General features: G+C 42.2%; 1 protein-coding gene across 1 annotated transcript in view; it reads left to right on the top strand.

Annotated features, from left to right (window-relative positions):
* Positions 1 to 16,992, top strand: part of ZNF704 (zinc finger protein 704) — a 99,760-nt gene extending 82,768 nt beyond the window's left edge. Inside the window, exons 5-9 of the mRNA XM_054193219.1 lie at positions 947 to 1,047; positions 3,122 to 3,386; positions 8,595 to 8,699; positions 14,117 to 14,211; positions 16,614 to 16,992. Coding sequence (XP_054049194.1) covers positions 947 to 1,047; positions 3,122 to 3,386; positions 8,595 to 8,699; positions 14,117 to 14,211; positions 16,614 to 16,725 — 678 coding nt within the window. The 3' untranslated portion in view covers positions 16,726 to 16,992. The remainder of the gene's footprint in view (positions 1 to 946; positions 1,048 to 3,121; positions 3,387 to 8,594; positions 8,700 to 14,116; positions 14,212 to 16,613) is intronic.
* Positions 16,993 to 24,517: the final 7,525 nt, after the last annotated feature.

Here is a 24,517-nt window from a genome sequence, read left to right on the forward strand (position 1 = left end):
TACAGTATTTTGAAGCTCTTCCTCATGTTTTCTTTAGTAACGTGTTTTGTAATAATAGAGAAAATTATTTTTGAGAAGTACAAATTATTTAGATTTTTTTAATTTAAAATTATAAAGTAGGTTTAATTTTGGAGTAAAATTAGCTTTTAAAAAAAATCTATACAGTTCTGCAGCATCTGTGTTATGTGCTACCGCATACTGTGCTTTAAGACTAGTTTTCTCCCGAGTCTTCAAAATATTGAAGATTGGTGTCGTTATAGCCTTGTTGGCTGTGCTCTCAATCAATAACAACTCCGTTTAGGCCAATGAAATGATATTAAAGAATATAACAAGAATATTAAAATGAGATTATACACATATTCTTTTAAAAACGTTGAATGCAGACAGATGGCTTCTCATTCTCTTTGCCAAGTAAGGGTCACAGCAGCTTCTGAATGAAATAGAAGGAGGTTTTGCCAGCTCATGGGTGAATATTGTCATTGCAGAAGCTACGTTTTTCTGGCACAATATTTTTTACGTGTTGCAAAATTCACGAGGGGAAATATTGATAAGAGTTTGCTTTAGGAAGATCTTAATTTAAGAGATGCCTCGCATTACGTGAGAAGTCCTCATCAGTTGTTCTTTGAAAGTTCTCCAAAGAAGCGTAGGAAGTTTTTATATTGTCTGTCTCCTTGAGTGGGGAGACAGAAACTGGAACTTGCGAATGAAAAAGCCCTGCCAAAGAGCGGAGAGAGGTCAAGTTTTGTCACAAGCTGCTCCTGCTGCTTTTCGCTGGGATTCTGCTGAGTTCAGTAGGATGACGCTGATGACAAGAGACTGTTACGTCATTAAAAATGTGAAGTTAGAGGCTCTGAATCTTCACAGTGTAGTTGTATGTCTGGTTTGGGTGGTTTGGTTTTCTTTCTGTCTTCCCTGCAAGTAATGTTGCTTTACTCATAATTTTCAGAACTCCATGAAGGTGATGTTCAAATGCCTGTGGAAAAACTGTGGGAAGGTACTGAGCACAGCTGCAGGGATCCAGAAACACATACGGACCATTCACCTTGGGTAAGAGAGGAGGCTCTTCCGAAGTCTGAAGGATTTGGTATAGAAGGGGGGAGCAGTCGCACCTGGCTGGGGAGATGAACTGGATTGTCCTTGGCTTTTCTGTCTCAGATCCCTCAGTTTCTAAGGAAATTGCGGGGTAGTGCCTCAAGGTGAACGAGAACTTATTCCAACAGCAAGGCACCTTCTTTCCTGAACTTTATTGAACTTTGCTAGAAGATCAGAAACAGCTCTGGGTCACACTGCACATGCCTAATGGGCACACAGCTCAGTGGCGTTTACTTCACATGTGCTATCTGCGTGTCGCATCCAGGCTGACGCCGTGCAAAAGACAGCAGGTTTCAGGGTCCTGCAGAAATACTTTCCAGCCTTGTTTCACATCAGATCAGGTGCTTCTGTTAGTTCTGAGTCAAATTCAGGTCAAAAAAAGAAAACCACCAAAGAACCCACCTAAGAAACCTAAGAGAAAGAAACTGAGCTGCAATTTCTTGGTGTACGTTACTTGGACTAGAAGCAGAAGTGAATGAATCTTGTACGACACAAGCTTGTTTCAGAGCTTTAGTTTGCAACTGAAATCTCCTGCGCTGAGTGACCTCGCTGTCTCATACGTAGTTACAGTGGGGACTCATGGTCTTCACCTCTTAGATATGGGGAAATACATCCCTGTTGTGTAAGTCTGTGTTATCCAGTGCTTAAAAATTAAAGAGCTGTGGTGTGGAACTCAGGGGAGTCTTGCAAAGGTCATGGTAATTGCTGTTGGACTTTAGGCTCTGAAGAGTGAGGCTATCAGAAACAGAGCAAATCTCTCAAAATGCAGTTATGAATGTTACTCTTTGTCCTGTGTATTGTGGGGACATGCTTATCGTGGCACAGGAGAGGGAGAAGTAAACAGCAGAACTTCCCTGGAATTTGGAGCTTGTAACGTTACCGGAGAGAGGGATTTTGGTGAGTGACTGGCAGCGGTCCAGGAGGTGGTACTTCTGGTAGAGCCTTGCAAATCTGCTGAACCCGTGCTCTCTGCGAGTTTTATTGAGTAAGGTGGCAAGAGGACCACAGGTAGCGGTACATGGGCAAGCAGACCGCGGAACTGGCTAGGGGCTGTTCTCGAGGTGCATGCCTGGGAAAAGAGGGGCCCAGCGTTCAGCCCTGGTATGGACATGCAGGCAGGAGGACCCTCAGGGCTTCCAGATTTCCCATATGGAGGAGAAAATACACATATGTGAGCTGTGAGTTACATCTGTGTAGCATGTGGATTATGAATGTGCTAAAACAGTGGTTTGCTTCGGACTTCAAGGTAACGTGTACTGGGAACTACCTATTGGACTGGGCTGCTTCGCTCCTAGCACTCATGCTCAAACCTGCAGCAGATAGTGCCAGGGCACGCAGGGGCAATTAAGCCTTTTACATCTCCTCCTTCAGTAAATCTGCTTCTGGAGGGTAGGACCAGAAAGTCGTGCACTGGCAAGCCAGCCCGTCTGTGTCCTTTCTCTGCCTGTGTCTGAGCGAGTTGTGCGGTGAGACTGTTTTCTAGCAGCTTCCTTGGTTACGCCAAGGAAAGTTACGGTGAACCCCGGCCATAACATTATTTGGTTTAATTAAGTAACCTATGATAAGATTACATCTTGTTTGCCGTAACATTAGTGAAGTATATCTTGCCTGTGTTTGTTATCTTTACCCATCCGTCTGTGGCTGCTCTGTCATTTCTGAAGTCAAAGTGTGTTGAGATTCTTGTTAACTTCAATAGCTAGGAATGAGAGGCTGATATTTAAGCTGAAGCACAGAAGTTAAACGTCTACTCCAAGGTCAAAGAATTAGTCAGAATAACACAGAGAGGAAAAAAAGTCTTAATTCCTGCTTCTTTTCCCTTCAGACTAGATGATTTTCTTTTCCTCTCCCCCATCCCTGCAGCCAGAATGCTGATACTTGCAAATGCAGATTTGCAAGTAGGTAGGGTTGAAACTGGGAATATTAATTTATTGACAGTATGAATATATTTGCTCATGCATCTGGAATTTAAATTTTACCTTGGGGTTCCAGCTTTTGTTTAATCAGTCCTCCGTTCTTTGTCTTGATACAGACGTGTAGGAGAGTCTGACTACAGCGACGGAGAGGAGGATTTTTACTATACAGAAATCAGGCTCAACACGGACTCAGTAGCTGATGGCTTAAGCAGTCTTTCCCCGGTCTCTCCATCTTTAGCGTCTCCTCCTCCTTCCTTTCCCACCCAAGATGCAATCCGTCCTGAAACTTCCTGTGCCAAAACCGAGACTAAATTGATGACACCTCTGAGCCGCTCAGCTCCTACCAACCTCTACCTCGTACACACGGACCATGCTTACCAGGTAACGCTAGTGAAAATGAACTCCACTGATTGCACTCATGTCATTAATGTCTAAAGAAATGTCAGATCACAATGTTTGGCTTTTAAAAAGCCAAGTCTAGTTTCAACGAGTTGAAAAGTTTTCAGGGCAGCCCAAGGGGTTTGTCTCATTTAGATTTAGGTGTCCGCTTCAGAGCTAATCTGTCTGTTTGTTTGTGCTCCCACCACAGTCGGTGGATTTTGGGGTGCCACACATTTATTTATCCGGCCACACGTAAGTGCATACTTCAGGTTGAGAAGAGTCGCTCTGTGCATCCTGCTGCCTACATCAGTTCATTCTCCACTGACCATAAGGAGGGCCCAAAGTGACGTGCTCAGATGGGGTCTCCTGCATTGTAAACATTCTCATTCCGTCAGCTGAATCCCTCCCAGAGTCTTCATTTCGTCTCTGCTTGTACTGGATGTGTCTGTAGGCAAGTACCCAAGGGATGCCAGAAACAATTAATTTCCTTTATTTGTACAGTGTGGGATGTCAGTTTGCGTATGTGAAGTAGAGCAGGAAGAATGAAAAGACATATATGGTATCCTCCTACTCTTAGAGGTAATGCTTTGCAAATGGCAAAAATCCAATCAGATCCAAAAACTGCTGTTCCAAAAACTTCCAACTAAGTTCAGACAGAAAGCATTAATTGTAAAAGTGCACTAAAATTTGACATATTTTGGTCTGGATGCCATATGAGAAAGGAAGAATAGAAGCTTTGAAGTAGTGTGGTCCATGACCTGTGTGTGCACCGGAGAACTGAACTCTGTTAAATTTATCAGATGCAATAACTTTGGTATACGGCATGGTGCAGACGGAACCTTTTTGTTGTGCGTCTGGAGCAGACCTGCTAAAAGGGCGGAGGGAACCGCGCAGAATTCACAAGCTTGTCACAGACTTTCGTGCGCGGCAGAAAACATGGGTGGACGCTGGGCATCTCAGGTGGGAGCTGCATTGGGTAGCACACCAGCCTGGGATTTGATGAAGCCAGCTAGGAGGAAGACTCTTCTTCTCAGTCTGGCTTAAGCCCTGCCTCTCACAGAGTCTAGGCTACTGAGAAGGGTCTCACTTCATTCTGGATTTGCAGTCGTGACAGTCTTCCCTGCAATTTGGAGATTTGATCCTGTTTTGTAAGCAGCCGTTGAGTACAGCACTTGCCTAAGGAAATCCTAGTTCAAATGTTTAAGCCGCTTCAATTGGATTTGAATTGATGTATTCCACGACACGAGGCTACAAGTGTCTGAGGCCTGTCTCCTTTTCACGTTGCTCTGGTTTCAATACTTGGTTTCATCAGCGAGGAGTGACGCAGTCCACGCTGTTGAAGGCATTCCTGTCGGAAGCAGCAGACGCGGTCCCTGCTCCAGCTCACATTCAGGTTTTCCTTGCAAAGGAGTCAGCTTCTGCAGCGCAGGTCAGTGGCACCCTGCGCTAGGGTCCCTCTGGCCCTCCTCCAGGGGGCAAAGTGGCGATGCAACTCTGACCAGCAAGAGGGGGAACTGAGCCCAGCTTTCACTGGTAGCATTTAAGCGTTCTTGGGACTAATCTGTGGTGTAAGAGGGAATGGTGGGGAATGATGACAGCATCTTTAATACCACACTTCTTGCCATTTCCTTGCTGGAATGAGCCATGTACAGAATTTCAAAACTTTTATTACTTCTGATAAAAATGTTATCTGTATCAAAACTGAAATGAAGTGTTGAACGGGAATTAGTGATGAAGACAATCTCTCATATGAATGAGAGCATGAAAGTGAAAATTACTTCATTGGGACTGAAGAGGCAAAATTCACAGCTCAGGGAACTCAGACAAGGGAGGCTAAATAATGTCCATCCCAAGATTCCTGTTAAAAGATGGAAAAAAATACGGAAGCCAAGGCTGGGTCACAGAAATCCTAAACAGATCTGTTAATTGCCATTTCCCGTATGACTGGAAAATGGCAAATATAATACCTGTAGTAAGAAAGTATTAAAGGGGAAGTGATCTGGCAAGTCCTGACTCTCTTCTCTGACCTAGACCTATGGATGAGGAAGGATTTAGAGGAATGATTGAAGAAATTGTGGGAAGTACAGCAAATGAGACGAACTGCAATGGAGGAACCCCGAAGAAAGATTATGCTAGAACAGTCTAACATCTTCCTTGGGCAAGGTCGCTTTGTAAACAGCAAAGTACAGAAGAACAAATCCCTCTGGATTCGAGGAGAGCGTTTCATCTTAAAACATATAGGCAGTGTTTGTTAGGCTTAGAGATTAAATTTAGTGTAGGAGAGAGAGCTGGGGAGTCAGGGAGAACAGCAGTGAGTTATTTTGAAAGGGCTATTGAATGTTATTAGTGGAGTTGAATGAAAAGCTGTATTTGGGCCGGATCTCATTTTCATTAAATCATTTTGTTACTAGAAATACTATGAAAAATACTATAATAAACATTGCTGATAACGAACTCAGGGGATGTCAGAAGCACAGCCAACAACAACAGGTCTGTAAAGAGGAAAAAAAAGTTGCCAGCTTTCTTGAGTAAGAAATACCTAGGAGAGGCAGGGATTTTTAATGCCGTGTACAAGACCCCCGGATAACTTCAGCTGAGATCCTGAATAGAGTTCTGCTCAACCAAGTTCAAGGATGCTGGGCTCCAATTAGAAGAGGTAGAAAGGAGGTGATCAGAGTGACGAGGGAGGACACGGGGTGCCTCTCCAGCCCAGGGACCGACAGCTCGGGCAAAGCAGGGGCGAGGAGAGGATGGGATTGCTGCCTGGGCAGAAAGTGAGAGGAGAAGAGGACAAGCCTGTGCTGGTTTGGATATAAGGGCAACGTTGGCACAAATAAATAATGATAAATTATCCACGAATGTATTTTGATTGGAAATTAGGTGAAGGTCTGTAAGCAAAGTGAGGTCGTAGAAACTCTTCAGTTGGTTGTAATGCTGTGGTTGCTTACCTTGTGGAAGAGATTGTCTAAGATGTCAGCCTGAAAAAGGTGACTGTGCTTGATAAGCAAAGATGCACGTCTGGGAAGCAACTGAAGAAGGCGATTGACTGCCTAAATCTGATCATGTCTGAGGCAGATATTTAGGCACTGAGAAAAAAGAACCGAGCATTTTAGGTAACTGCAGATTACAGCAATTTTAAACTTTTCGTGCATAAGCACAAGTCTTACGAGGAGCGGCTGAGGGAGCTGGGGTTGTTCAGCCTGGAGAAAAGGAGGCTGAGGGGAGACCTTATCACTCTCTACAACTACCTGAAAGGAGGTTGTGGAGAGGTGGGGGTTGGTCTCTTCTCCCAAGTAACAAGCAATAGGGCAAGAGGAGATGGCATCAAGTTGCACGAGGGGAGGTTTAGATTGGATTTGAGGAAAAAGGTTATGAAGCATTGGAATAGGCTGCCCAGGGAAGTGGTTGAGTTGCCATCCCTGGAGGTATTTAAAAGACATGTAGATGTGGTGCTGAGGGACGTGGTTTAGTGGTGGAGTTGGCAGTGTTAGGTTAACGGTTGGACTTCATGATTTTAAAGGTCTTTTCCAACCTAAACTATTCTATGATTTTATGATCCTCCTTTATGTTTCATTGTGAAACTGGTGCCCATAGCTGTTAAGTTTACCTACAGAGGAACTACGGGCAGGCTCTTTCAGCATCAAGGACTTCCTTGCAGGTCTTGTTGGAATACCTGAGGAAGTCACTGTGCTGAGCCCAGCTTTGAGCTGATACCCCGGTGGGATGCTGAGCAGAGGCAGTGCCACCCTGCTGCCCACCCAGCCGCCTCCGGTTCTTTCTGGCAGGAGTGCTGTGGTCATCCACTCCTGCCTGTTGGAACTGGGTTGTGATGAAGCACTGCTGGTACCATCTGGAGTTCCCAAATTTTTCTTGATACCTTTCAGCGAGGTTTTTATATTTTATAGAGCTCAGTGGATGTTTGCTCCTCGTGTCCGTGTGGATTCTCTCAGAGCTGTCAGCAGGCTCGGCAGCCCGCAGAGCATCGCTGCCATAGATGGAGGCATCCGGTGGTCTCAGTTTCTTCTCCTTGGAGACACTCCAGGGGATTGCTTCAGCACTTGTTAACTCTGAAGATTATCTGTAATGGGGGACTATCAGGTTGTAGTTTGTCACCACTGCTCTCTGCCTGGTGGCTCAGGGAAGCGCTCTGTTCCCCGAAGCAGTGAGACAACTCCAGCAGCCTCAAACACGAACACTACTTAATAAGTGTATTGCGTTATTGTCAGGTGCAGGCAACTGAAAGGCAGAAATAAAACTCATTTTCAATAGCAAGGTCTTTATGAGTTTAAACCAAGGAGCCTTTTTTTGTGGTGAAAGCTTGAAATTCCAGAGTCAAAGGGAGCCTGTGTTCATGGTGGCTGCTCGCTCTCCTGCTAGGCAGGGTGACTGCAAAGGTACGAATTTCCTGAATCTGTAAATTAAATGGGATTCAAAAACAGGCAGGGGAGAATTTCTGAGGGCTCAGATCGCAGTGAGAAAACCGGAGGGAAGGCGCAAGGTGAAAGGTGCTCAACGGTCTGAGCTCAGATTATTGGGCGTCGCACCCCAGGGCAGCGCTGGCTGTTACAGTCCAGCCGGGAAGAACTAAGAGTTCAAGGGTCCCAGGGCTCCTTGGAATATTTGCTTTAGCTTAGGCTTCTAAGAGCTGCTTTTTGAATCCCAAGGATGGTTTTCAGGTCCTTGTTTTTAATAGGAAAGACTGTTTTAATTGGGATGATTCTTAACAACCGTTACTGTTGATCATTAACCTCAGTGACCAACAAGACTCGCCAACTGGTCTTCAGTTGTTTAAACCAGCTGCCACCAGTTTAAATACTGCCTTGTTTGTCACTGTGGAATAGGTGATCGTTTGTAATATTTTTAGCTACTAGCTGGCATTATTTTAAAAGTTATTTGTATATAACGCTTGATTTTGTGGGGGTTTTTTAATCAGATCTAGCTTTTAAGGGTTTTGTGTGGATTTTTGTGAGAGCTATGGGCTGTCTCTAAACAAGGTTTTAAGAACAGTGATATATAAATATGTCCCTTCCTTACTGGTTTGTCCACGATTATCCCTCTCATAAGGGTAAAATGCTTGTTCCCATGCATTTTTTTTCCACCTCGGAAAGTCTCTCCTAGATGTACGGTTTCATGGAGTGAAAGATCCCTTGAAATGCTTTGGAAGAGGAATGGTTCTTCTTACTGGAATAATATTTTCTTTTTGCACAGGCCACTCCTCCGGTGAACATTCCAGGGTCAGCAAAATTCACTCCCAATGGCAGTAGCTTTAGCATCTCTTGGCAGTCGCCTCCAGTTACCTTCACCGGCATTCCAGTAAGTGAACAACATTAAAAAAAAAAGAAAGAAAGAAAGAAAGAAAGAAAAAATAATAAGTTTTTAGAAATTTTTGTTTTGTTTCACAGTGTATCACAATAGAATTAAATCTGACATAACAGGTACTGAAAAGAAACCAATTAAATATGTGCCTCCATTTGCCAGGATGGCTGATTTTAACACTTTTGCCAGTCTCTTTAATTCAGTACGGTTACTTTTTTTTTGCATCAGTGTCTACAAGCAGAGAATTGGATCTATAATATATTTTTTAAACTATATGCTTACGAAAGAACGTTCTGGTAGGTGCAGAGCCTGGCACCGTGCGTTCCTTTTTGTGCCACTAAGAGATTTCTTACAAAACTAGATGGAAAATGAGCGAGGTGATGGTTAGGCTAACAGGCTAATTGGATTCAAGCAGTTAGGGCTGTTACCTAAACAAACTCTGCAGATGGAGCATATTTCAAAGGCAACTGAAAGAAACAATAAGACGAAATGCAAAGTCTGATGCTAGTAGGCTACATATTTGTAAGTCCTTATTGATATCAGAAAATTCTATATTTTTAAACAGAAAATATGTTTGATCCATATTGCGTTTTGATATTAATACATATTGCAGTTTGTCGTTTTTAATGAAGATGTCTTAGATGCACGTATTAGATCTGAAGTCAACTCTGACCCTTTCTTCCAAGCAGCTAGTGTACAAGGCCTAATTCCATGAACAGGACTGCAGAGGTGGGATGTTTGCTTAAACGTAGACTTCCAGTGGTCCTAAATGTAACACACTACAGGTGTGGATACTGTAGGGGGAGTTAAAAACCTTTATGAAGAGTTCAAAGGGATTGGGCTTCTAGTGCCTAGCATGCCGAATACTAAAAGTAAATGTAAATCACTGTTTATGAGTAGTGGGAAATCTTCTGTATAATAAATAGAAATAAATATTAATGTAATGTATCCTAATTTTTATTGAAACGCATTTTTCAGTATAAATGGATATTCTGTAATCATAAACCTTTTTGATATCATAATATTTCATTTAATATGGCACTTTATGGATTTATGAATTTTTAAAGTGTGTTATATAAGGCACATTGCTCACCCAAAGAACCACATAGCATTTTTTCTCCTGACAGGGAATATTAGACATGGCGATAAGAGATACTATTTCTCTCCCTTCTCTTCATCAAGTGAATCTCCCAAGCTTCTTACTGTCAACCTTTGGCAAATCTTGGAGATTTTCTGCAGAGGCTGTGGCATCCTGCAGGGCCGATAAAAAATGAAAGTGGCTGAATCAATTACGCTGCACTCTGCCAATGAATATTTATTAAATTCCATCAAGGAACAACTAACAGTGAAAGACACCATGCTGGCAGCAATTTGAACAAGAGTGGCTTGACAGAGCATGATATCCATAAAGTTCCTCGAGAATTTGATTTCCCAACAATGGGGTTGATGCAGAGTAATTGCGAAACTGGCTCCTTTTGTGGAGTAGCAGAAATTGGTGCCAGGAGTGTTGGGAATCTAAAAATGCAATTAGCCACATTGTAAATCAGACGCTTAAGAGGACAGGATTAGACACGTATGCATTGAGTTTATTTGTTCGAGCAACAACGTTGATCTGTGGCTGTAGAGCTGAGAGTTCTCAACAGCATTTAAGAAATGCCAGATCACTTTCTGAGGATTGTATGGAGATGCCAATGATTTAAGTACAATTTAAAAATAATCCCAGTACAAAAACGTGGGGAAGCACTGATGATGGCAGAATTATAAACCGCTCAGGGAACCATATGAACTGCTTTTATATCTCTGTCTAACAACATTGATAAGACTGTTTAGCGGAAAAAAAAAAAAAAGAAAAAAGCCCTCTGGGTTTGCACACATTAGACTATTCTGTCGTCAGTGAGATCATTTATGAATTACAAGGGCTTGCCTGCAGTGAAAAACTATGTGCAGTAAGTGAGGGTGCAAACACGAAGTGATGTTAAATAACCGTATATTAAATGAAAGTTTCATTTCTCCTGTTTCAAAGTAAATTAGATGTTGCCTTATGAAAACAGGGCTCTCTCAATTCCCACCCTTACACTGAATGTAACTGCTTTTGGAAAGCTATAGGATAGGGGACGTTCTCCTTCTCTTGTGAGATTTATTTAAGCCCAGACTATGTGACGCACTATAAACTCATGCAGTTGTATACGTACGTGGTCCCTGAGATTAGACACGTGTCTGTAGCACCCAAGGGAACTTCAGAGAGTAAGTTCAAACCATTATTTTTTATCTGACCCTTAATATTTATTCAAGCAGTTTTCTGAAATGGCTTTGGGATACTTCTTTGGCCTGGACAAACCACTGAGCAGTAAAGGATTAGGTACGGATTTGCAAAAGTGCCCAGGTCTACACATTTCTTCACATTACTAGCGGTGTTGGAATGGGGCCAGTCCGTCCTTGACCCATTAGAGGGCTGTTGGATCCTGGTTTTGAATGGTCTCCTCTCTAGACCTGTATGTCAACAGTTAAGTCCATGAGAAAGATGAAATTTCAAAATAGTCTTCTTTTGTCGTTTTTTTGACAGCTGCCTTAGGCATTTCCCCATTCATTCCCATGGACATTGAATTCCGATGCCACTGAGCACTCCCTGCTTGCTGCCCCGGCAACTGGGGTGCTCAGACAGCCATCATGACTTGCATTAAGTCCTCGCTTTCGGGCAGCCTTTAGCAGAGCAGCACCCAAAGGTCTTTGTGAATGTGACTGTGCTTATCAGCCCGTTCCTGAGTGCCTCGAAACAAGCCGTAATGTACAGCTGGATCCGTCAGGGTTCAGTATGCAGCTGCCTTAGGCTCAGGGGTATCTAACCATAGGCATTTATCTCGAAGTCTTGTAGTCATGAATGAGGAGAATTAGAGGAACTTCCAAAGTCCTTACACTTTGTGCTCTGAATCGTGCATGAGTTAGATTCCCAAGGTAGATGGGAAATACACTTTTTCGTACCATTTTCCCAAGATAACTTTGCAGGTGCAAGAGAAGGTCGAGTGCTGGCACAGCTACGCGTCATGGCTAGGTACGATTCTCTGCATGAAGCAGAAAGGACAAGTTCATGTTTGCTCTACCACTTGAGGCTGAAGTAGGAGAAAAAATAAGGCACAGCATGGGCATGTACGAGGAGGACGAATTAAATGATGCAAGTGGGATGAGCAACAGTGGAGTCTGTATCTGTAGGTACTGAAGGACTTAATGACCACATACTTCCACTTTTATATAATGTAGGATAAAATAAATGCCAGCGTGATCGCCACTGTGCGATACTGATTTTTACTTCTCTGCTCATAAGACCCAAAAAGGCTGAACAGGCAAGAGGATCTTTAAGTTTGATAATCTGATGTTTACAGATGACAAATCTTCTCCGCGGTTTCCCCCAGGAGATGTAACTGGAAACACCAGGTCCTCCCTTCAAACAAACGCTATCGTTGCACATTAATTCTCTGCGTTAGACAACACTTCAAACGTGAAAAGCCTCCGAGGGCAAGGATTGCCTTCTCACACCCTCCTCTTAATCTGCTCATAGTGTCGCCTACAAAGGAGTTACAGCCAAGCGGTATTGCTTAGACCTGCTGCAGAGCATATCAAAATACAGTAAAGCTCAGCCTCGGTGCAGTTTGGCTGTCTTGGTCTGTCAGTCGTGGACGCCATCGTGCAGAGACTCTCTCCTGAGAAGGTGATCGGGGACGCAGGCTGCATGCTGCAGTTACGGCTCAAGCCCGTTCTGTGTTGGGAAGCAATCAGGGTAATTGCTTAGAACGTAGGAGCCCATCAAAGTACTTTTCCGTTCAGTGATAACTAAGGAATATGTTATCAGTTAGTAGTGGTAGATATGAAAACTTTCTGGTTTTTAAAACATGTAAGAACCCTGGCAGAATTGACTGGAGATCGCTGGTTGCCCGTAGTGACTGGAAAACCGTGCAGTGTGTGGTAAATGCCAAAGGCGAGAAAAGCGTTAGCGCTTTGCATTTTATCTTCAGTGTTTCAGTCATTCGTAGGTAAAACAAGGGAAGTGGTTGCTAAAGGATAGGGAAAAAAAGTAGTAGATAACAAGCTGCCCTGAGTATCATGGAGTGATAGGACAGAAGGAGCCAGGGTAGTCTCTGGGTGTTTAAATCATGACTTACGGTAAGCAGGCAGAGAGAGAGGAAATTTCTTTCAAGTTTTGGAGATATATTTCATACAAGGGCCAAACTTGATCAGAGCATGAGCTGCACATGCAGTTAAATCAGAAATTTCTGTAGTTACCAGCCAAGAGTAAAAGTTGAAAGAGTGTCTGCACTCCGTTACAGTATTAGTTAGTTTTTTGCTACTGTGGAGTAGCTATAAAATAGACTTTATATCAAAAATCAAAGCACATTCAGTAACTCTCTTCAAGTCAGCTCAGTTCCCATTCTGCCAGACATTATGAGACTTCAGAAGGGCAGGAGTGAAAAGCCGTAGCAATGCAGGGAACGATGACAATATCTGCGGTCCCTGGCTGCAGGAGGCAGTGACTCCATGCACCAGATGCCCAAATGAAGCTTGCTACATTCTGTACATAACAAAAAATGAGTATTTGTAAATTTTTTTCTGGTGTTTTAGATGTAAAGTAGTTGTGGCCCTTACTCAGGAGCCAAATAAGACCCTAGCAGTAAATAGTTTAGCAATTATTTAAGACCAATCTTTATGCCATGTGATTACTCAAATAATGTTGCCAACCCCCAGGCTCATGTAAGAGGCTTATTTGGAAAGTCAGAAGACCAAACTAAACCTGTCACTGGGGAACGTTTGCAAAGGAGGACACCTGCTGAGAAGGTTTACAGTGCAGAATAAAGGCAATAATCCAGTGTATCTTGTGAGCAGCCTTGATCAGAAGGGCCGCCCTGCGCTCCCAGTAAAACCTTGAGGGCCGCATCGTAACTGTCCTGCAGCAAAGCCCCTTCTTTGTCTCTCCGCAAAGAGTGGTGTGTCACAGACAGGAGCAACACTTGAAATCCCTTTATTTTACCGGGGGTTATTGGTATTGATCTCAGCGCAGGCTGGAGTTTATTTTTCCGGTTGTTTTCTCTGTTTAAGTTGGAGAAAGCTTTCGCAAGAGCTGTTCAGCGTTGTTAAATAAGAATGAATGCATTTCCTCTGTTTCCCAAAACCTGAAATGATGCTGATCTGTGTTCTGGTTGGCTGTGTCTGGATGACTGGAAGTACAGGGAAACGTAATGGAACTAATATAACATACCTAATGCCAAATGGTCATCTTTCTAAATAGACCTACAACTTACTTGTGTTGTATGTGATAAAATAACCTTTCCACCGTGTGTCATGAACTGCATTTTCTGGGAAAAGTGTTTATACTGCATTGGTATGTGTATGTTCTTCATAAGCAGCTTTTTTGTCTGTATTGACAGGTCTCACCAACTCATAATCGTCCTGCAGGGAGTGGAGAGCAGAAACAGTCCCACACAGTTCTTTCATCACCGCCTAGAGTAGCATTTGGCTTGAGGTATGGGACCATTAGCTCCTGCTGACAGGCCAGCAGCCTCCAGACCCGGAGGGCATTTAGTAAATAAGATGTCAGTGGCCAAAGGAACAGAAAAAAACACTCCACCAACCCTGATTGCAGTTGTCAGGCTGTTTCTTACTAGAATGCTTCAGAGTAAGGGCTCTGGACCTATTTTGCTTTTCATTACCATCAAAGGTAAAGTCCGGGGGAAAAGTGAGCTGTTGCGAAATGACAAAGGCAGGCTGTGAAGCAAAACTGCCGGCCTTACGCCAGGCACGTCTGGAGTTCAGCTGCGGATCTAAATTGCCCCGTAAAGCGACGCTGCCCAAATTCCCTGCTCCAGCTGAAGCATCCTGACCTTCATTACGGGGCTTTGCTTTTTTCCCCTGAAAGGCTGGGCTGTCGAGAGTGTTCATCCCCATCCAGTCGGTATGCTGTTTGGTTTCAGCTGAATTATAAGAAACCGCATCTTACAATAAACTAGATCAAAACAAAGCTTTTTATACCTTGTCTTCCTAGACATAAGCTACGTTCACTTCCATTAAAGCTAACTGATTGCCTGCTTTAAAAGTGTTCTAAAAGTTATGTTAAAAAATCAAAGTGTGATGTTAAATTTCTTACAGTAAAGAAACTCCTTATTTCTCACAGTCGTAAAGGCGACTGTACCCTAAAATGAGACAAAAGGAAGATTTCACGCTTTTCATTTTCTTCACGACTCTCAGATCATTGCGTATGCTACAAACCAAACTTAGGATCTCCCCAATTCATGGATTGTGCCCATTCATGAATGTTCAGTAATCAAAAAAATGCATAGGTACGCAAGAGAGGAATCACCAGGCAATTCCCATGGGTGCTATGCAGCATCTAATATGGATATTAAGCAATTCTGTCTGGACAGTTATTTAATTTAAAGATGCCAGGACAGAGGGCACTGCTGTAGCAAGCGTTGGGTTACTTGTTGTAGTATTGCTCCTCAGGTTTGCTGGCTTGCTGTGTGTTGAATTAAAAAAAAGTTCCATTTTAACAGTTTGATCATTTTCTAAGCTTGTGAACTTTTAAGTGTTGTTATAAGATGGAAAACATGACAATCATTACAGCTTTAAAAGCCACTACTGCCTTTCCTTGCTGACTTTGGGGAGGACAGAGAAGGAGCACGGATGAACGTGCTGCAGATAAGGGCAAGGGTTAAAACTTGATTTCAGTCACTTTTTGTTGTTTTGCAGTCAGTGAGCTCAGAGCAAGCCATGCAGGAAGGACTGGTAAAGCATCGGAGCCGGTAGCTTTTCCCTTCTGCATAGCGGCTACCTGCTGGTAGTCAAGGTCTGCTGCTCAGAGCTATGCAAAATATTTGTACCACAGCTCTCAAGCAAAGAGGACTTAGATTCACAGAATGGTTTGGGTTGGAAGAGACCTTAAAGATCACCTAGTTCCAACCCCCCTGCCATGGGCAGGGACACCTCCCACTAGACCAGGCTGCTCAAAGCCCCATCCAACCTGGCCTTGAACACTTCCAGGGATGGGGCATCCACAACCTCCCTGCGCAACCTGTTCCAGTGCCTCACCACCCTCACAGTAAAGGATTTCTTCCTGATATCTAATCTAAATTTCCCCTCTTTCAGTTTGAAACTGTTACCCCTCGTCCTATCACTACACTCCCTGATAAAGAGTCCCTCCCCAGCTTTCCCATAGGCCCCCTTTAGGTACTGGAAGGCTGCTGTAAGGTCTCCCCAGAGTCTTCTCTTCTCCAGGCTGAACAACCCCAAGTCTCTCAGCCTGTCCTCATAGGAGAGGTGCTCCAGCCCTCGGATCATCCTCATGGCCCTCCTCTGGACCTGTTCCAACAGGTCCATGTCCTTCCTGTGCGGAAGACTCTAGAGCTGGACGCAGTACTCCAGGTGGGGTCTCACCGGCGCAGAGCAGAGGGGCAGAATCACCTCCCTCGACCTGCTGGCCACGCTTCTTTTGATGCAGCCCAGGATGCTTTCCGGACTTTCTGCCTGACGTGACCTGGACTGCACTGTAGAATAGCTGTGACTGTCCATTACGGCTTGGCACTTCCTGCGGCTAAAATACCATTTATCTAGACCGGGTTTAGCCGCTGGCTGAAGTCAGGGCTGTATGTTCCTGGGATCAGCCCTGGAGCAGAGGAGAGGGCTCAGCAGCTGCTGCAGAGGCTGTAGAAGCCAGGTGAGGAGATGGGCTGGTCCCTTGGAGCTGTGGGGTCGTGGCCGTGTGTCTCTGCTTTGTAAGCTCCCGCTTGACTCAAAAACAACCCAAATCCCTTTGAAACGCTGCGGGTTCTCTGCCTGCTACGCTCCATTGGGATTGTTGTCCTGATTTTAGGGTGATGAAGCAAAGCTATGAAAGCGTCTCGTTAACCTGCTTCCCTTTCTCTCTGACAGGAAGCCTAGAGGGGAGGGGAAAAAGTGTCGGAAGGTCTATGGGATGGAGAACAGAGATATGTGGTGCACTGCCTGCCGGTGGAAGAAGGCCTGCCAAAGGTTCATCGACTAAGGATTGAAATTATGCAGAGGATTTGGGGATGGGGGAGGACAACAGCAGACCCAGATTGCTGCAGCTGCACTGTATCACTTCCCACTTCCCCTCCAGTGATGTGGTGTTGGGAGGGTTTTTTTGTTGGTTTTTTGGGGTGTTTGTTTGGTTTTTTTTTTTAAAAAAAAGCTTTGTATTTCAAAGTGAAGCACTTCTAGCCAAGGAGAAGCACTAATCAAAACCTGTGTGGAGCAATAGAGAAAAAAAAAAAAAAAGCAAAACCAAGAACATACAACAAAATTCTGTCTTATTAAGTATGGAAACCAGAGCAGCTATTAGTGTTTTCCTGTAAAAGAAAGGAAAAAGTTAATTTTTTTGCTAACTCTGAGCTACTTGCTCCGTAGGATCATTTTTAACCATTTCAGTCTCTGTGCTGTGAACGTCTGTATTTGCTAAACTGAACAATTTTTCCTTTCCTGAAACGAAGATCTCTTTTTGAAAGCTTTCTAATAAACACTTCTGAGTCGTATAAGCTACAGTTTACTCAACAAAAGCTGTACTAAGACTGGAGACTGCAAAGTAATTCTCCTGATACAAATGATCATGATTATATTATATTTTTGGAAAGGGGGCCAGGGGAGGAGTTGGGATTTTCTTTGGTTTGTTTATAGGAGAAAAGCAAAGTCTGAGTTTGCAAGAAGGACAAGCAGCGCTCCTGGAAGGTTTTTAAACCAGGCACAGACCGGTGGAGTGGAACAAAGTAATTTAAGTACCAAATTGGATTTTGATCCTCTCGAGGAAGAAAAGCAGCAACGGAAAGTCACCAGCCGATACAGTCGCAACAAGAAGTTGAGGGAAGAAATCCAGCGATGCTTGATTGAAACCCGTAAGAATATAATGGGGCTCCAGTAGCTTTTCTTACCGCTCCCCTGTTTCCGAGGGAGGAGGGAGCAGTTGGACCAGCACGTCTGTTGCTGCAGGAGGCCTATAAAGAACTGGTAAATGCAGCCACCAGGATGATATGTAAAACCTATTCAGGGACACGATCCAGCCCAGCAGTTCTGCTCTTGCTTCCTTTTCTCTTATTTGAGAGAGTGTTGTTAAGATAATGGTCTGCTCAGCTTTCCCCACCTCCCCCCCCCCCCCCTTAAAGTTACTAAGATTCATTTGATGCAAAAAATTGGTGGAGAAAAAGAAAATACCCCCTTTCCACAACATCATCTCAGAAAAAGAAGTAAAACAGCAAAGGAGCAACGTATTTATGGTAAAAGTCCATTTCTTGGCTCATTTTGATACGCAAATGGCCAAGTTCCTCTACTTGGATAGATTTGGGTACTTTAGTTTCTCTGTCCATTAGAAATTATACACCGGGATGCGGCAAGCTGGTGTTCTGGCTCAACTTGTATCGAATTACCATTAATTAACAATTATTTCAGTGCAAAAATAAAGTAAGGATTTATTAGGGTATGAATGTATATGATTAAACAATACTTGCCTGTTAAACAAAACAAGACACCTTAAAAAAAAATCAAAGACAGAAGCAAAACTTCGCCTATTAATAGAGGCGTGAAGGCCCACAAATTCCTCGATTATTTTTTTTTATACCATTTGAAATGAGACCAGATTTATTAATTATTTTTTTTTAATTATGTAAGCCAGCTCATTCTCACTGCAATAAGGGATTCTAAGTATCCAAACAGCTTTCTGAATCTGGCCCAAAGTTCACTTGATAGCTTTATTAAGCGTGCATCGCTGCTTATGCCCATGTAAAAGCACAAAATAACAATGCAGATGTTTAGAATATACGCTACGAAATCAGCAAAGTGGTACTGAGGAGTAAAATGTGTAACAGGAGCTACCGAAGGTTATCATCTGATTTTCTTTGAACAAGTTAATTGGGCAATCAGGTGCCTAATTTGAGCATGCTATTTCTGCAGTTGTTTACAAATTGTGTAATTTACATGCACAAGTAGCAAGACATGCTTGCATGCACGCAATTACTTGATTATTTTTTGCCCAATTACGTTCCTAAGTCATTTAAAAAAAAAAAAAAAGAAAAATAGACTCTGAAATCTAGTAAGACCCTGAGATATAGATACACATGTGTGTGTATGAGTATTTTTTTATATATATAAAAAACTATATTATATAGTTTTATATATATATAAAAATCTGGGATCAACAGAGAGAGGAGGAGAAAGACTGTTTTCTTTATAAATGTAAAACAAGACACTAAAGGTCAGTGGATATACATAGCCACTGGTTTATTGTCTTTCCTCTTAGTAAAATGTGGGTCGTGGGTTTTCTTTGGATGTTGTATTTTATTCAATTTCCGTAGTAAAATACCTCCTAGTAATTCACAGTCTTTCATCTTCGAACACTGAGCTTGCTGACAGTATAGTTACTTTGGTAGAACTTAGAAAATTTGGGACTTCTCCAAGATACTCCTGCCAATTTGCCCCTCCATTTTTACAAGCACTCCAGGACTAACTATAAAGCGTTCCATAATTAATTTGCCTATTGTTAGTCTGACAGTATTTGCCTACGTATTTGTTGTTCCCTCCTTTTATATTTTCCCTATTTGCTTTGGAGGATTTTTTTGAAAATTATGTATCAGATTGTATATTGTTTCTATAATGTCATGGCATTGTGAGCACCTTTCCTGAGGGCACTTTACGAATTATTGTAATAAGATTATTCTTTATAAACTTCTGCACAGAAGAATGGTTTTGTTGCCAGACCAGATTGCCCTCTGGTAAAAATTTGATACGGATTTCGTAGCGGCACAAAAAGCCACAAATCATCAAAATGGGCTAGAAAGTTGGTGTTAACAAAACAGAGGACAGAAGACAGCTGATAAATCCTGCCAGGACAAAGCTAAATTACCAGTATTTTTTACACAACTTTAATCAGCAGTTTATATTAAATCAGTTTTGCATCTTACGGCTGTGGCATTTTGATTCAAAAGCAGGCACTCCCCGAGTTACCGTGTCTCGTCCGTGGCCAGCAACAGCGAGAAGGCACGGCCGGCTGGACCTGCGTGAAGCGTTCACTTGTCGCTTTGTGCTTTGGACTCCAAATACTTCACGTGGCACGAGCATTTCGGCGCCCGCCGAGGTCCCTTTCGGCCTCGGGTCACACCCAGCACGAACAGAAATGTCAGCAAAGCCTTTCCCGTGCTGGCAGAACCGAGCGGAATCTGGAATAACCTCTTCCACTTTTCAGTCTCTTGCTTCAGTGTTGCTTTAAGCTGCATCGCTGTCCTCCTAATGTCCGATTCATCTCAGGCTTCTGCACCAGCCTCTCCAAAAGAGTCAGATTTCTTTGTTTTCCCAAGGAAGAGCTGGCCTGAATGCTTTGGTCATTTATCATCATCGAACGTGCCATTCCCCCTATTTTCGGTGTCTCTGTGGGAGGTAGGTCATTGTCTCTGACCTCCTGGTGAAGTCAGAAAGAATGGCCTGAACTATCACGCGGTCTCTATATGCTACTGGGATTTGGACGTGGGTTCATGTGTGTCAAGAGCCAGAACTTCCCCTCGAGATATAAAAATGGAAGGATCTATTTTATTGGGTTTAACCACTTACTAGTATTGATGCTGGTAACAGAAATTGCCAGCATAAGCATCAGAGTGGAGATAAACTGTATAGATCCCAAATATTTTTCTTCAGGAGTTTTCTTGCTATAACAAAGCTATTTCCCACTTCCCCATCCCCCAAAAGATCTGGAAAAGGAGATAATTTTAGAAGTGGGAAACTTTATTGGCAATTTTTAAAATGTGGCTGTGCTCCAGCTGCTCCTGTATGAAGCTATTGGATGTGAGAAACTCGGACCATCTTAGTTGTACAATGCTTTCCGCCCAAAACAATGTGCCTGATTCTCTAGTGCCTTGCACAAATGTAACCGGATACACAAGATGCAAAGTGAGCAAATACTCTGCCATTCCAATTTGCAGGTTTACACTTACTTTTAACCAATACCAGTCGTCACCTAGCAGGTACCCATTGTCGTCTAAGCCAGACCTGTAAGCCCTGCTTGTGTGATTGAGCTTAGCAGAATGCCTGTCTGTTGAATTACTTTTTCCAAATCATTAGGTTGGTATGAAGGTTGGCTCTCTAATGAGCTACAGATTCCTTGCACCCATTTATTCTCACCAGTGTCACTTTGTTCATTCTTTCTCCCCTTCATTTTTTAAGGTAACGACTAGGTAGGCAACACAACAGGAGGCAAAGCTTTAGCCAGAAGTTCTTGTAGAACCTGCATGGAAGAACGGATTCCAGCTCCATGCAACATCCCAGGTGTCCTTGTCACTGACTTTATTTTTTCCTTCATTCTGATCTAGTGCATCAGGATAGTTTTCTAGTTCTTGCCATGGTCCGGGACCAGCTAGAGTGGCCCTCCTGAGAATTCAGGACAATTGCTCGAAGTGTGGCAATACAAAGCAGTTTCTTTCTTCCCCTGCCTGTAAATATGTTGAAACACCATCTCAGAAACAGGAAAGCTTGCTAGCCATGTGCGGAGACAGAAGAGGTTGCCAGTGAGGTCTCTTGGTTCAAACTCCAGTCATCTGTTGGAGAAAGTTGTGCTGCGCCTTTTCTTAGAAATATTTTGGTAAGGAAACATTTGCAAAGTCTCATCTTGGTCTTATATTTACACTTTATTCAATCTTCCTGGAAGGTGGTAGCACTGCAGCTGAGACCTGTAGGGAGTATGGGATTTAAGTGTCAGGATTTTTCTGGTAAATTAACTGTGGGCTGTTGCAAAGCATCGTAGCATAGATTTTGTTCTGCTCTAAGTTCAGGAGAGTTTTATGGCACCTTTAGCAAAATAGCTAGAAAGTAAGTCATGAGCAAAAATTAATCAAGCTGAGGGTTTAAATACATTCTGTATCTGCCAGACGTAAGCGGCCCCTTGTCTGCATCTGTGTGGAGCTTGAAAAGCTTCAAGATTGCAAAGGCGGCAATGTGCAGCTAGAGTGGATAGTGCCCGCTTGAGCTGGGTTTTCCGTCTTAGACTGCGTACAGTGCTTTCGCATTGACCGTGCTCCCTCTTGCTGCTATCCAAATGCAAGATTAAAAAAATGTGTATCTTCCACTTGCAACTTTTTTGAGTTTACTCCTCAGTATGAAAAACACTAATCCTGTTCTTTGTGCTTCACCCAGACCATTTTTAATAGCAATCCAGAAAAACCCTGGAAACAGAAGTCGGTCTGTTTCTGATGGCACCAAGCAAAATATAATATGGTTTGCTCGTGCGCTTGCTCATGCTCACAGCAACAATTCATTTGGCCAGTTAGCTGATGGAATGTAAGGGAATGGATAAATTTAGTAACAAGCCAGTGTTCTGCTTTTTTTTAATACGTCTTAACACCAAGAATTTTTTTCCTACTGTGTTTGAATCTGAATGTGAGATCTCTCATATACCCTTGAGGGAAATTAATTTAGCAGTAGAAATGCTGTTTCAGCTTTCCTATTACTTGGGCGTATGCACAAGATTACACTAAATGCGGTAGGCTTTTGAGATTAAATCCAAATTCTTGATGTAATTCAATGCTAAAGATGGACTTGAACATTTTAAAATGTTTGAATGTTAGTGTTTACCATTTGCCAATCCTCTTAAAAAAATCAGGTTTGACTTTGGAGTCCTTATCTTAGTATGTTACACCCTGCAGCAGTTAGTGTATGATGTGCAATGGTCAGATAAACAAAAAGTACCAAAATGTCTGTAAAAAACTGCCTCGGGAAGACAGAAAAAAAAAAAGATAGTTAATACAAATTTCCTCAGGGAATGTAAGAGGGCTGTAAAGGCAGGATGCAGGTTTATTTGAACGGAAGATGTCTAAGAAAGGGATTATTTTTTTTTCTATTCTGGGCAAAATTTAAAGAGCAGTATGTCATTAAAACAAAGCACTAATTAGTGAATATGGTCGAACTTAATGCTATAGCTTATAAAGTTCCAAATAGAAAAAAAAGATGGTAGATGATTAAAAAATACATAAAATGAGCTTGAACCGTAAACTAATTACAATATAAATCCATACATTTGTATAAATCTTTTCAGGATCTACTGTAAATATAAAGGCTTCTTGTTCATATAATTGCTTGGTAGAAGCATACTTTGTCTCTAATTGGATTGTTTCCTTAACAAATTACTCTAGCAAGCAAAAAAATAATACGTTAGCGTGATATTCTGGAGGTGTTGAGTACTCCACTTTGCAAAGTGCAAAGTCTACATGAAATTAAAAGAAAACATCCCACCACTTTTTTTTTCATATCTGCAAAGGTATCAGCTTCAGTAAACCCAAGGTTTTATTGAACCATGTTAAGTAGTATTATGAAGAAATACATATGCAAATTCTCAAATTTTTCTTTTTTTTTTCGTATGCAAAGAAATTATTCTTGGTCCATAATAATTTTTCCTATGTCCGGGGACTCCATTCTGCAAATTCCCAAATATTTATACTGTAGTGAATAAAAATCACAATCTTCAATATTAGGACCTAAAAATGTAAATAGCACCTGGCATCAGAAGTTTTAGTATCAGCATTTAACTGTAGTAATTAATTCGTACAGTGATGCCACCACATCCTTCAGTGGAGAGGTGCACATGATCTATAAATTCGCAGGTCTGGCTGCACAGAGGTAGAACCACTGGTATTCCACAACAAAATGTAGGCTTGGACTCATCAGAGCACTCAAATAGGTGTTTTAACTTCACTTGCAGAGTTTGTTGCTGAAACTATCCATGTTTCTAAAGTTAGGCATGGATTTTTATGCTCCTCTGAAATCAGGCCTTGGCAAGAGCAGACACTCTTACGGCTTTGTTTGAAATATGCACTTTGTAAGACAATCTGTCTTCTTCTGATTTTATGCAATTTATCTTGTATTTAGAAGACCAGGCAGATTTAGAAAATCCTTTTTTTTTTTAATTATTTTTTGCATTGCAAAGGGAAAGTGAGAAGGACGACAAGTTGAACTGTACATTTCAGCATGTGAAAGCATTGCTTCGGTTGGTAAAAGGTGTCCATTTGCCATCAAGCGCAAAGGAACTTATTTGAGCACATCAGAAGAAAAAAAAGCATGACAAGCAGGTCGCATTATATAAATTTATATAGTTCTGTCTGTATGCCTTGTACACTCGACACTCCTCCAGGCAACTGGAGGCATACGAGCTCTGAGTATGCAAGGAAATAAATAAGTTTACCTGAAAACTTTCCAGAATACTGTGCTTTTAAGCCACAAGTGATGTTGTCTATATGTGATTTTTAGTGTTAAAAGAAAATAGACAGTAGCCTTATTAACAAGGTGCAATACTTACAAAGGGCTAAATTACGGAAACAAGTAGTGTGTGTTTGTACATCACTGCAAAATGTGCACTCTTTTAAAACTGACTTTGATAGCACTGGGATCTTATTACCTCTCTGAAATGATAACGTCGGTATAATTTTATAACCATTTTATTGTACATTATGAAACAGGATTTGGGATTTCCTAAGAACCAAAAAGAGAAGAAGGAGGAACTGTAAATCACGTAGAATAATGAACAGTGGTATGTTGTTTTACATGGCAGAAGTAACACATTTAGAAAGCTATACAAATTCAGGCTTACTGAAAGAAAAAAAAAATTGTCTTGCCCTTGGTTACAGAGATAGTTTAGTCTGAAATTTCCCGTGGTATCATGAAAATGCCTACTTCAGTGTTCGATGTTTGTTTGTCTCTTGCATTTTATTATTGGGTTTTATTTGTTTGTATTCTGATTGTGAGGACATTCCTAAATTATCAATACTTGGCTTGAAAATTGTATTCTTTTGAAA

Source organism: Rissa tridactyla, chromosome 2 (genome assembly GCF_028500815.1).
Source record: "Rissa tridactyla isolate bRisTri1 chromosome 2, bRisTri1.patW.cur.20221130, whole genome shotgun sequence".
Taxonomy (NCBI): domain Eukaryota; kingdom Metazoa; phylum Chordata; class Aves; order Charadriiformes; family Laridae; genus Rissa; species Rissa tridactyla.